This window comes from Anser anser, assembly GCF_964211835.1.
Source record: "Anser anser genome assembly, chromosome: 14".
Taxonomy (NCBI): Eukaryota; Metazoa; Chordata; class Aves; order Anseriformes; family Anatidae; genus Anser; species Anser anser.
Window position 1 is genome coordinate 1764579 of NC_139735.1, and position 12801 is coordinate 1777379.

The following is a 12801-nucleotide window of genomic DNA, read 5'->3' on the forward strand; positions in this document are numbered from 1 at the left end:
TTTCTGTGCACCATGAGGTTAACGAGTCATGAGCCCGAATTGAGGACCACGGCTGTGACCGCGCTCAGATAATGGAGCTCTGCTTTTTTTTTTTTTTTTTTCTCTAAATATCCTGTGAGCGCTTCCATTGCTCAGCTCTCGTTTCATTTGAATATCTCCAAATCATGCAAAGCGTCGTTCATCTGCATACAATTTTGTCTACACCGTTATCTTCACCTGCGCGCGGGGAGAAACAGAAAGGGCGGCACGGCACCGCGGCGGGCACGGCGAGGTCCTGCGGTGCGCTGCGGGGGGACACGTCCCTCCTGGCCCTGTGGGACCCCAACGCGGCGTCACCGCGGGGACCTGGGCATGACACGGGGTCCCGCTGCGGCCCCACAGCCCTATGAACATAGCACTGGTGCGGGGCTGAGGGGCTGTGCGGCTCCTCTCCACCCCGACGGATCCAAGAGCTGGGGGATGCCCTGGCCCGTCCTGCCCCGCGGGGGGAAACAGCGTAGGGGAGGTAAAAACGCCGGGTGCCAGCGGCACCATCGACCAGCGCTGCCGCAGGAAATAGCGCTGAGAAATTAGCTGAGCTGGGAAACTTCGGAGTTTTGTAATAACTAATAGGTATTTTTCTAACTCAAATAGCAACTTGCAATCAGATGCTTGATAAGAGTTTGCGAGCGCTCCATTAATTCAGGAGCAGCCAGACTGAGAGTAATTTTGTTTGTCTAATTATGAAATGCCCCTGATAAAATTAGTGCCACTGACTCAGAAAGACCTTTGCAAGGGATTTGCCAGTGGAGCGCTGCACCGTTTCCTACCTGCACCGCGCTCGATGGGGCGCAGATAAGCGAGCGCACGGCGGCAGCGGGAGCGCGGTGGCAGCGTCCCCGCGGGTGGCACTCATGGGGCTGGGGGTGCTGAGCTCCTCACCGGGATGCCTGGAGCTGGGGCAGCCACAGCCCTGCTCTGCGGGGTGCCAGGGGACAGCGGGTCACAGCAGGAGCCTAAAAATGGTGCAGTGGAGATGGGGACAGAGGTGGCAGTCCTGTCCCCTTGGGCACAGACCCCCCTCAAGGGGGCTGCGGCAGACACAGTGGTTTCTCCAGTGATCACGGTAGAAAGATCTGAAACCAGGATAAATTAAAAAAAAATCCCTCTACATTGTCAGAAAAGCATAATCTTTGAGCTACTCAGGCTGAATCACGGTGGAAAACTGCATCACTGTGCGATAGGTAAGTCAAAGGGAAGGAAAAATTCCCACGTCCGTTCCCCAGGGTGGGATGCAGCTGATGGCACTGACGTCCCGTGGTCCCTGGGGGGTACGGCCACAGCCTCAGCGTGGGCCCCGTCGCAGCCCACCCGTGTGCTCGGCCACTCTCGGGGACAGCTTTTCCAGAGCCCCAGCCCATGCTCGTTAGCGAGCTCATCACGCTCCCTCCTCAGCCCGCTTGGTGTCGGTCCCCCTGCTGCCTCAGGACTCAGCTGCAGCCCTTCCCTCTCCTCTCAGGTTTGGGGACCTGCCCCTAATTACCCCTCTGCATTTACTCGTGGCCAATTTGTGCACATTTGCGAGTGTCATCGTCACGCTCCAGCTCCCGGCGCTCTCCCAGGTCCCCTCTCCTCCCGCAGCAGTGATGCTCCATGCCGCCTGCATCCCGCAGGGACCAGCCTGCTGCCATTTCCCTGGGGTGCTGGGCTCAGAAGCGCCTCCAGCACTCTTCTGCTCATGCTGCGGGGTTTGACGCATCCCGTACCTCTGGGGCTGTGGTGCCCGGGGGTGCCCAACCCAGGCTGCCAGCGCCTGAGCCCCGCAGCCTCACAGCAGAGCTGCTCCAGGCGGGCACGGCCACCGGTCCCCGTCTGTCTTCGGCCCGGGGAAAGGGACTTGGCTCATCCAAAGTAAATCCAGAGGCTGCAGCTGACCCCCACGGCACGTGTAGGTGGCAGCTCCGTGGCCCTTTTGCCTGTCCCTGCCCACGCAGCAGCCACCCGAGCACCCCTTCCCCGCGCCAGCCGCACGCGGAGGCAGGACCCGGCGCGCAAAATTCCCTGCTCCTGGGGAGCCGATGGAGCCGACAGCAGGAGCCACACGCTTGGAGCTCGTTGGTCAGTAGTTTATTGCTTAGGCCCTGAGACGTTTTTACAACAACAGTGCAAATTTGAAATGAAAAAAAAAACAAACCACTAATACTGACTTCCAAATACATGCTAACTTGAATATATTAACTCTGTTGTAATAGGAATATTTTAAATAAAGGGAAGAACAATAAATTATCTATCAGTATACATTCATTTGTTGAATGTCATGAAAAGGCAATTAGGCACAAACAGTTCCTTAAGAGTGAGGTAGCAGTAATTTAAATATGACTATATTCCACAGAACTACTATCATATAAGTTAAAAATAAAACACTTATTCTGAATCCTGGCTTTTCCTTTTTGCTTGGGTCCCGACTGAAGAAAAGCACGCAGCAGCTGCTTCCAACAGTCAGGACTTCTCGATCTTGAATCTTTAGACTAAGCAGTATAAAAATAAGTTATTTAAATAAAATAAAATAAATAATCTCTAGAACTGTGATGCTCGTGAGCACCCATTGGATCCAGTTACCCTACAGACTGTCCTAGTCTTTGCTATTAATAATTTAAAAGCCCACTGACGATATAGGAGACACTACAAGTCGCATTAAGAGCTCGACGTGCTGGCCGTGCCACCTCCCTCCCTGCCGGTTGTCCTCTCCCCTCGGCCTTGCCCTTGCCGGAGCTGGACTGTGGCCCCTGGCACCGCGCGGCGATCCTCGTGAGCTGCTGGAGCAAGTCGTTAGCGAAAACGCTTCATTTCAGCCTAGATTTTGATCTCTTTAGGAAGAGGAGACAATTATGAAGAAGCCTCCCTTCCTTGAGAGGAACAGGAAGCAGATAATTTGGTTTTGGTTTTGTTTGCCTCTGCATCGGGAGGTGAACGAGTTAACGACACCGCGTCGGTGGCTGCGCTGGGGACGCCCGTGCCTGGGGTCGGGGACGCGCGTCCCAAAGGTCCCATCGCCCGGCCCCGCACACGGGACCTCTCCTGCAGGGCCCGGCTGTCGGGCACGGGGAGCTCGGCTTCAGCCGGGGAGGTGCCGGTGCCTGCGGGGATGGGGACGAGGACGGGGACGGCGATGGGGATGGGGACGGGGATGTTTCCCATCGCCAGCCAGGGCTGGGCGCAGGGCATTTAGGATTGCCTTGGGTTGGGGAGGACCGGGTCAGAGCCAGGGAAGTGCATGCCATGAGGAGCTCAAAACACTGCAAAAACTATCTGACGAACTACCAGCGCTGGGATTGCTCGGTGGGAGCCGCCAGCCGCGGCCCGGCCGGGGGCTGCGGGTGCCTCAGTTGGCAACCGTGGTGGAGAGGCGCCGGTACAGCGCCTGCGTGAAGTTCCCCAGCTCCGGCAAGAAGTTGCGCAGGTAGATCTCGTTGTCAGTGCTCAGGGAGCAGCCCTGGGGAAGGAGAAGCACACACGTGTGTGAGCGCACGGCAGGGTTCACACCTGGAAGCTGGAGGAGCTCCCAAAGCAGGCGTTTCACGTCTGCCTCCCAACCGCACCACCCGTGACGAGCCGTGAGGACCTGCCCCGGAGGTCGGGCACTTGTCCTTAGCTCAGGACAAAATCCCAGACCCAGCCACGTGTCCCGCCAGCCCCCAGCAGCTTCCCCCCAAGGAAAACCAAGCCCCCGCAGGGCTGCAGCACCCAGGGCCACCCCCGGAGGAGCGCTGAGATCGCGGTGCTGCGGCTGGGGGTGCGCGGTGCTCACTGAAGCCGAGGGGGGCGAGGGCACCGCCGCTGGACCCTGCACTTACCGCCTTGCCGTGCAGGCTCTTCAGGTTGATGATGAGGGGCTCGTAGTCATTCTTGCACCTGGTGACCTTGGCGAGCGCAGTGGCAGCTTGGCACAGCAAGTCGTGCTCCGAGAGCTGGCGGACAGGAACGGTACGATCGTTAGACCCACGCCGTTGGCTGAAACCATTGCTCCCCGCCTAAGTGCCCAGGGCCGGCAGGAGGCTCTGCACGGAATTCCTAGAGAGCCCTCGCTTCATTTTTTTTATGGCCTTCACGCCCCTTGCCCAGCGGCGTGGGGAGGCTCAGGCCCCGGGCTGTGCCCGTTATGTAAGGTGCGGGCGGCTCAGCGGGGCGCAGCGGCCACCCACGGGTGCGTGCTGGAGGCAGCTCGCAGGGCGGGTTCGATTTTCGGGACGTGAGCTTGCACCCAGCTCGATGCACTTGTGCGGCACAGCTCGGTGACTAATAAAACGCCCCCTGCTTTGTGGTCTGCGTGCAGTGTTGACAAGCGCTCTGGTTATGTCTGCATTTACTAAAAATGCGTTTTCTGCGTATCTGTAAAGCATTTGTTACCTTCCGATCCGTGAAAACGACCTGTGCCACTCTGGTGTCATTGCAAGGGACCTGGAGAGATGACACAAGTGAGAGCTGTCATTAGGAGACCGTCCCCAGTGGCACCACCCACAACCGAACCGCTGGTGGGCGAGGAGCAGCCGCTGAGCCCGCGGAGCTGCCACCGCTCCCCAGGGACGCGGTGTCCCCATCCTGCTCCCCAGGGCCCCGGTGCTGCCGGGCCCTGGCGCTGCCACCGCCACCAGGAGCGGGGACACCACGGTGCCACCCACCGGGCTCTGCACCAGGGCCTGCGCCAGCATGGCTGCATGCAGGACGGGTGGCTCGGGACCGCATTTTTCTGCACCATCCCCATGTCCCCGAGCAGCCTCGTGCACCCCTGCGTGCTCAGCGCCCAAAGAGCCCCGAGCCTGGGCACTCGGTCGGAGCGGCTCCTGCATGCTTGGGTTGGTGGCAGCACCTGTGCACCGAGGATTGGCAGAGACAAAACCCAAAACGAAGCAAGGGGAAGAGTTGCACCCTCCTGGTGAGACCCCACGGGGAGAGGGGACGCTAGAAGAGGGCCTGAGCTGTGCGTGCCGCTGCTAGAAATCATCAATAAAGTCATGGCTATCAGAGGAGAAGCCACGAGGCGTTTCGGTATTTACCTGCACTCCCGTGTTGAGCTGCTGGATGCGGTGGGTGATCTCCGACAGCTTCAGCCTGGACGCGGTGGACGAGGTAGTCGTCAGCGGTCGGGACGAAATGAGTTCTACCAGGTAGAGGAGAGCAAAAGCAGCCTTCAGCGGGGAGAACATCCTGTCTCGGCCGGTGCGTGCTCTTCCCCTCCGGCAGGCTCGCTGCGAGGACCTCACTGGCTTCGCTGCTTGGCAGGGCACGATTTTTATAGCGCGACCAGGCAGCAGCATCTCCATCAAATACCAAATATAGGTGGCTTCCTGTGCTGATCTGGCAGCGGGGAGCAGGGCCCGGCTCCCCAAAGAAGGGCATTATGTAATGTTGACGGCACAGACTTTTCACCCTTTACCAACTTTATTTGCTCTTCACCGACCATGCAGATTTTAATCACCTAATTGATAGATGAAGAGATACCGAAATGGGAAGTCTAGAATTTCTATCTGCTCTCGGAGGATCTATCTGCTGTCGTCGTGCAGCGTGCTGCGGGTGGAATACCGTCAAGGTGAGCCCGGCAACCGAATGCACGGCAGAATGAAGCCAAGCAACGCTCTCAGGTCCCCAGGTTTCCTTGCCTCATGCATGGACAGGAGGAGTGATTGTTTGGAAGGCCCCACTCTGGGATGTTGGGCTCCCCTGCCCCGATGGCGGTGTCGCACTGGTTTCAGCCCCATCCCAGTGAGAATTTGCTTGAATTTTGGTGCATTTCCCTGCTTGGGGACTGGACATTGGGGTGGGTTTGTGCCAAGGTGCTGCGGCTGCAGCCCCAGGGGCCGGTGTCACCCTGCTGTTAGGAAACCAAGGCCTAGAATAACATGAAAGCAGAAATTTGCTTTTGCACTTGAACGTGCACCTTGGCTGCCCCTGCAGCCGGCCTCGTCTCTTCTGGGCCAAGCAGGTCTGGGTCTGGCCCCTGCTGGCACTGCGGCCGCACGAGCATCCTCAGTACTGCAGCAGGGGATGCAGGGGGGAGCAGCCCAACGCTGCTTTCCGGGTGCCCGACCACCGACGGGGGGACCTGGCCACCACCGGTGTCTCCTCCTCCGTGGTGGTGGCCCCGCAGATGTCCCCGCTGCGGCTCGGCTGCCCCTGCTGCAAATGGGCACCACCAAGTGGGCATCCCTGCACCGCCCTGGGGAAGGAAATCGTGAGCGGCTGCCGGTGGGGGGGAATAAATGAACCGAGTGTCAGAAAAAGATCACATTGCTTGGCCGTAATGGCAGCAGGATCTGGTAAGCTAAAGTAGCCAAAATCAGATTTGAAAGGAAAGAAAAACCTCGACACTTTTATCAAGATGTTAAACATCTGCAAAGAAACAAAAAAATGCTCTTGCATGTAAAGGAAGAAGTAGCTGAGGGGTTTTTCTGGCGTGTGGGTGTTTGGCTTTTAACGAGGGCTCGCTCAGCTCTGCATCACGTATCCCCTCCTGCAGGGACGGCTCCTGCAGCGCCCGGCCTGGCACGGAGCCTGTGGGCCCCACACGGTGCCGGGCCACGCTGTGCCCCCCATCCCGTGCCATCCCCTGCCACCTCATGCTGCCCTGTGATGTCCCACCCCACCCCACGCCACCCCACAGCATCCCACGCTGATCCACGGCGCGTCAGAAAACCAGCGGTAGCTGAGGGCGATTCAAACACCTTTCCCTTAACCACGAGAGCAGCCACGCACCTGTGGTTATTTCCCACCATTGCTAAACCGAGCCAGCGCCGGGAATTTTGCGGTGTGAAATGTTGACTTGCCAAAACGGCTTGTTTCTCCCCAAAGTTCTTCCGTGCGCGTTTTGCAGCGCTGGGCTTGGTGCCGGCTGCGCCTCGCGGCTCCGTGCCTCCAGCCCCGTGGCAGCCTCGCGGTGCTGCGGCCCCTGCCCAGGCAAACCCCAGCAGGGAGCCTGGGGAGCCCCGGCCGCCTCCTTGCTCCCGGTCAGAGGCTTGGAAAGAGCTGCAAGTTGTTCAGATCTTTAGGAAATGTTGGAACGTTTCCATTTTCACAATTTATTTCTAACTTTTCAGTAAAGCCAAGGTGTCGCGTGGTCCAACCAAGGGCTGAACTTTGCTTTTCGAGCAGCTCCCACCCTGTTTTGGGGCATTATTTTTACATTCGAAGATCTGACACCACAGTGGCAGGACTGGGCTGGAGCCCCCCAGCTTCACTGACATCAGCTGCTGACGTTAGCCTGAAGAATGCCGTTTTTCCTGGGAGCTGAAAAAAGAGGGAAGCGAGTCCCAGACGTGGAATTTCCCACAAAACAGAGAGGCTGGGTCAGAGCCAGACGGAGCCTGGAGGTTTTCCTCCACAGGCACTGGGAGGGAGGTGAAGCCACTGGGGTGTGTGCAGGGCGGTGGAGCACAGCGTGTGTCTGTCTGTCCATCCATCAGTCTGTCCTAAAGCCCTATTCCTGCAGGAGAAGCCAGGAGCTGGCACCTGCCTCCCCGCCGGGACGGGGTCTGGCAGCGCCGTGGGGTCCGGGCACCTCGGGGACGTGGGGTCAGGGGGGCACGGGGCTGGGGGCGCCCCACAAAGCCGCAAACCTGCGCCCAAAATGTCATCTCCCCCCCAGGCAGATAAAATCATTCCCCCAAACTATTGATACGGTAACGTGAACCTGATGATGGGAAAAGCTGACGTATCAATTCGGCTCGTGTGGGTGGAAAACGATAGCTAGAAAGTGAAGCTCGGTTCTGAGAAATGGTGTTGAGCTGGGGGCTTGCTTCCTCGGGCAGGAGGGGGCGAGGGACGGGGACCTCAGAGCTTTGGGAGTCCTTGGCCGGAAGGGAAACGAAATAACGCGCCCAGAGCATCTTCGGCCGCTGTGAGCACTGAAACCAGCAGTGGTATGAAATGATAAAGGGAACTTCTGCCTGGGCATCACCCCCAGCACGGATGGTGCTGCCGGGCCATCGGTCTGTCCCGAAGGGGTGGTGGCACAGGAGTGTGTCGGGCTGGACACTCGCCCACCGGTGTCCCCAGGCAGGGCAGGACACAAACCCCGTGGGTCTGGGAGCCGCTGCCATCAGGGCAGTGTGGAAACGAGCCCAAATCTAAGGAAATATAGGAAAAAAATCATCCTGAGATTAAAAGCATACAAAATGCTGCTGCTGCTGTTTGTCACAAAACCAATCCAGGCAGATGATGAAACCCTCAGTGCGACCCAAACCTGACTTTTGTGTTGCCCTCCTGTCCAAATTCCTGCCTTTTTTCTTTGTTTCAGCAGCGAAGCCCAGGCTGATGCCCACGACCACCGCAGGCAAAGGAGGAGCACCCGGGCTGGCCGGACAGGGCAGTGCTGGTGGCAATGGATGGGGTCAGTGGAACATGAGGGAAATAAATAGGCACTGCCAGCAGGTAAGTCTGATTTTAGCGGGTGCATCTCCCTGTGGCAGCACCCCCTTCTTTTTCCCAGCTCTGTAGGCAAGAGGGGAACTGTGGCCCATGGTTTTAGAAGGGCTGGGTTCGTGCCTTTCAGGTCAGGTAGCCGCAGCCCTGTGCCATTTGCCCCGGCACAGGACAGGAGAGGGCACCGGCGGTGCCGGGGTGTTCCCAGCGCACAGCCACCTCCATCCCCCTGCTGCATCCTGGCAGGCTCAGAAAGCCTCCTCCAGGATGCCCCGGCACTGGGAGCAGCCGTGCGCCCTCCAGACCTTGAGCTCAGCACCCCAGCTCGTCCCACGGCTGTCCCAGCTGCGCTGGGTGACGGCTCCTGCGGAGGGACGGGGTCACGCAATTAAGAAGCGGTGCTGTGGTTCCTAAGGCCCGGGGGGTGGTATAACGGGGATGATATAAACACAGAATCACAGAACCATTCAGGTTGGAAAAGCCCTCCAGGATCATCTGCTCCAACCGCCCCCTACCACCAGTGTCACCCACCAAACCCTGTCCCCAAGCACCACGTCCAGCCTCTCCTTGAACACCCCCAGGGACGGTGACGCCACCACCTCCCTGGGCAACCCGTCCCAACGCCTGACCGCTCTTTCTGAGCAGAAATGTCTCCTCATTCCCAGCCTGAACCTCCCCTGGCACAACTTGAGGCCGTTCCCTCTACTATTGCTAATTATCTCCACGAAGAGGCCAACCTGGCTCTTCTGTGATTTTTGAGGGCTTGATTTTGGACAAATCACCATTTTCCCCTTCCCAATGACAGCCAAACTTGGCATTTTTAAAAAACCCTCGGAGAAGCCACATCCTTTTTTTTTCAGACCATTTACTCATGCGTGCTGCTCCTCAATTTCTGAAGATGGTGGAGAAGTTAAATAAAACTTTTTATAACACGAAAATGTGGGTCACAATATAACGCCTAGCATCAGCACATGCAGTATCTCTTGAATCAGTGGTTGAGTTTACAAACCGTGTTTCAGAATGCATACGCGGCCAGCTGGAGCCACCCCGCTTCCTTCAGCCAGCGCAGCTGGAGGGGATGGTGCGCGACAGAGACAGCAAACGCAATCTTTTATTTTTTTTCTGCATAAGCCAAGTTACAAGGAATAGGATGGACCAGATGAAGGAGAAGTTGCAAACCGCATCTCGCTTCCCAAGGGTGCGATCTTGCCGTACGCAGGGACCCAGCGCTGGCTCCTGGCAGCTTGCCCAAGGGGGTAGTAAACAAACTGTCATACCGAAATAGATTAGAAATGATATTTAGTGTGACATTTAGATGCTAACGAAGTTACAAGGTGGCATGAAATTATTAAACTTTTGATAGGATCGTCTATTTTTTATTGGCTTAGTTTGCGGTGTATATTTGTAATCATGTCTTTTTTCTTTCTATTTTTCGGAAGTGTTAAACACACAGAGTGCTTTGGGCAAAGCTGCCGTGTCTGTAGCAGCCTCCAAGCATCCAGCACGCTATTCGTACAGCATCGCCGCTATTGAAGGAAGTGCCAGAGCTTTACAAGTGTTGGTTTTTCACTGCTAGCACAGCCCCCACTTAGCAACAGGGCTGTTCAGACAGCGATGTCTCTAAGGCCATTTTTTCCTAGTGAAAGTATCTGTCTCCTCGCTTACTGAGTGCAGATAAATGACAATAAGTTACGTTACTGGAGACAGAAGTGGCGTGGCATGGAGCTGGTGGTGGGGAAGCAGTTAGCCCGAGCTGAGCACAATGCAGAGCTCCATCTAAGGCAGAGTCCCAGCAATAAAGCCGGCCCTCCGCCACGGCCGAGGCTGCGGGCAGCAGAAATCCCTCTCGACCCCAACCACGCTGCTCGGAGCGGATTTCAGCCCAGCTGTGCCTCTTCCTGGGCTGAGCTGCCAACGTTTTCCTGCGGGCACTGGGGGCACTGGGGGCATTGGGGGCACTGGGGGAACTGGGGGCATTGGGGGCACTGGGGGCACTGGGGGCACTGGGGGCACTGGGGCTCTCAGAGCTGCGGTGGTGCCGGCTCGGCTATGGAGGCATCGCCCCAGGCAAGTGCCCGTTCTCCGGGGCTGAGCGCATTGCTCTCGCACCCGCTGGCAGTCCTGTGAACACGTTTAAAATTGTTTCCAGTTTTCATCTTGGTTCTTAAATCTAGGCACAGCCCAGTGGGCCTGTGGCCGCGCTGCCCTTGCCATGGGGTGTGCGTGGTGCTGCGGGGCTGGGATTTCTCTGCCGATGGCTGGAAATGAGCCGCGGCTCCAACCGAAATGGCAAGCGGGGAGGCGGTTCCTGCTCAGCTTTGTCACCTGCCCAGGTGGTTACCTCAATACAGCTGTGCCCCGCTTGCCTTCAACCGCCTCTTGAATCACAGAACCACAGAATCATTCAGGTCGGAAAAGCCCTCCAGGATCATCTGCTCCAACCGTCCCCCTACCACCAATGTCACCGCCAAACCACGTCCCCAAGCACCACGTCCAGCCCGTCCTTGAACACCCCCAGGGACGGTGACGCCACCGCCTCCCCGGGCATCCCATCCCAACGACTAACCACTCGTTCTGAGAAGAAACGTCTCCTCGTTTCCAACCATTCTTGCTTGGTTTTGTGCTGCGGAGGCACCGCACCTTACGTGGCACCACCTGCCAGGAGGAGCCCCAGCCCCTTCCCTCCGGACATCCTGCTCCTTCCCACCCTCGCCCGGGATGGGAGCTGCCGGGGGCAGCTGCCACGGAGCGGCTGCACCGCGGCGGCCGAGGCAGGAAGCTGCGGCGGGGCAGGGATCCCCTTGACGTGGCTCTGGGGGCGGCTGACAGCGCCGATCCGTAGCACCCCGGCTTCCTGTGGGTGCGGGAGGGGAGGCGGTGGCAGCGGCAGCGCAGCAAACCCCGCGCCGCGGCCGGCGGCAGCCCAGCACGGCTGCGCTCACCCCACAGCGGTGCCGGCCCGACTCCGTCCTTGCTTTCCCCAAGGGCTTTTTCTTGCCCACGAGCAGTGGAAGGCAGCAAAAGCATTCGGAGTTTCTCCTGCACACGATTCCCACGAGCGCGGCTCTTCCATGATTTTTGTCTTCCAGGCGAAATCAAAACCGTGGGGCTGGTGGTGTCTGCTCTGCTCTCACAGCCATAGGTTCCTCCTTGGAATAACCAAGTGAAAGGCACGAAAAAATCTGAGGGGATCACTGGCTTTTTGTCATTTTAATGCTGACACTTAATGGCAGAGGAGTTAGCTTCCCAACGCATTTTCTATACTTCTTCCAAGTTCTGACAAAAATTCTAACCCCAAAATGCATGTAGGTAACACTTGCAGCTGGGGAACAGAGAAGGGTTGTTAAAAGCAAAAGTGTACCTAAAATTTGTTATAGGGGAATGGCAACCTGTGTCGTTATCTTGTTTGGGGTAAGGGGGAGGAGAAGAAGGGGAAGCACGGAATCCACAAAGGTAGAGGAGTTGCTTCTGAAGATGAAGTAATTCTTCATGAGCTGGGATGTATGTGTCACGCTAAAATAAACAGGTAGTACAGGAAAATTTGAAAATTCAAAGTCATTTTTTTCTGTTGATTAGATCTTGAAGAAAATTCCCCTTCAGGAAGTAGTACTAGAGTCAGTGAAGCTTCTTACTTAAAACTGCAAACGTAATGCATGTTAGTAGCATTTTCCTTTGTCTTCTTTCTCCCCCTCCCCAGGTTGGTGTTAATTGCCTTTTCAGGGGATCGGTGAGTGTAATTGCTAGGAAGTCCCATTCGTATGTTTATCTTTGAGTGTTTTCCCCAGCGACTGGGGCACCTTGACTCTAACAACTTGCGTTTTCAGAAAATTCAGGTGGAAACAATCCTTAGTTCAAGTGCTGTTTCTGGCATTACTCTTCCTGCTGCCATGTCCACCGACCCCTCTGGTGCTGTACAGGGCTATGGAGACGTCCAAGCAGACCGGGGCTGCTGCTGGGTTTTGGTGCAGGTATTTTCTAGACGCTTTGGCAGGTGCTGTCCCTTTTTACCTTGAAGGGCCCTGCAGGGCCACAAGGGGCACAGGGCAGGGCCATGTCACCATGTCACTGTCCCCTGCGGTGAAGCCCTCAGGGCAGGGGGTGGTGGGGCTGCCTCTGTCCATGGTGCTAGAGTAGCCCCAGGGCACCTTCCCCTGCCGCCCTCCCGGAGCAGGAGGAAAAGGCAGACTACAACGCTCCCATGCTCATTCCTGTGTTTTCCAAAGTAAAATGCCCTGCTGTTGCTGAAATTAACTTTTTTTTTTTTTTTTTGGTAGTGGTTTAAAGATTCTTCCTTTGAAAGTGAGCTTTAGTCATAAACTCTCAGCTAAGGAGGTTCAGGCAATCACTGGTGGCTGCAGATTTCAAGAGCTCTAAGGCCAGCTTCTGGTTGTGGGCTTGTACCCACAT

The 12801-nt window shown here is 57.0% G+C and overlaps 1 protein-coding gene across 1 annotated transcript; it reads right to left on the minus strand.

The window, feature by feature from the left end:
* Positions 1-2091: 2091 nt before the first annotated feature.
* On the minus strand, positions 2092-5326 carry LOC310881488 (uncharacterized protein). The gene is made up of 4 exons (XM_083798900.1): positions 5034-5326; positions 4387-4437; positions 3834-3947; positions 2092-3472 (listed from the first exon to the last, which is right to left on the minus strand). Exons 1-4 carry the CDS (start codon positions 5298-5300, stop codon positions 3362-3364), a joined length of 543 nt encoding a protein of 180 aa, XP_083655026.1. The 5' UTR covers positions 5301-5326; the 3' UTR covers positions 2092-3361.
* Positions 5327-12801: the final 7475 nt, after the last annotated feature.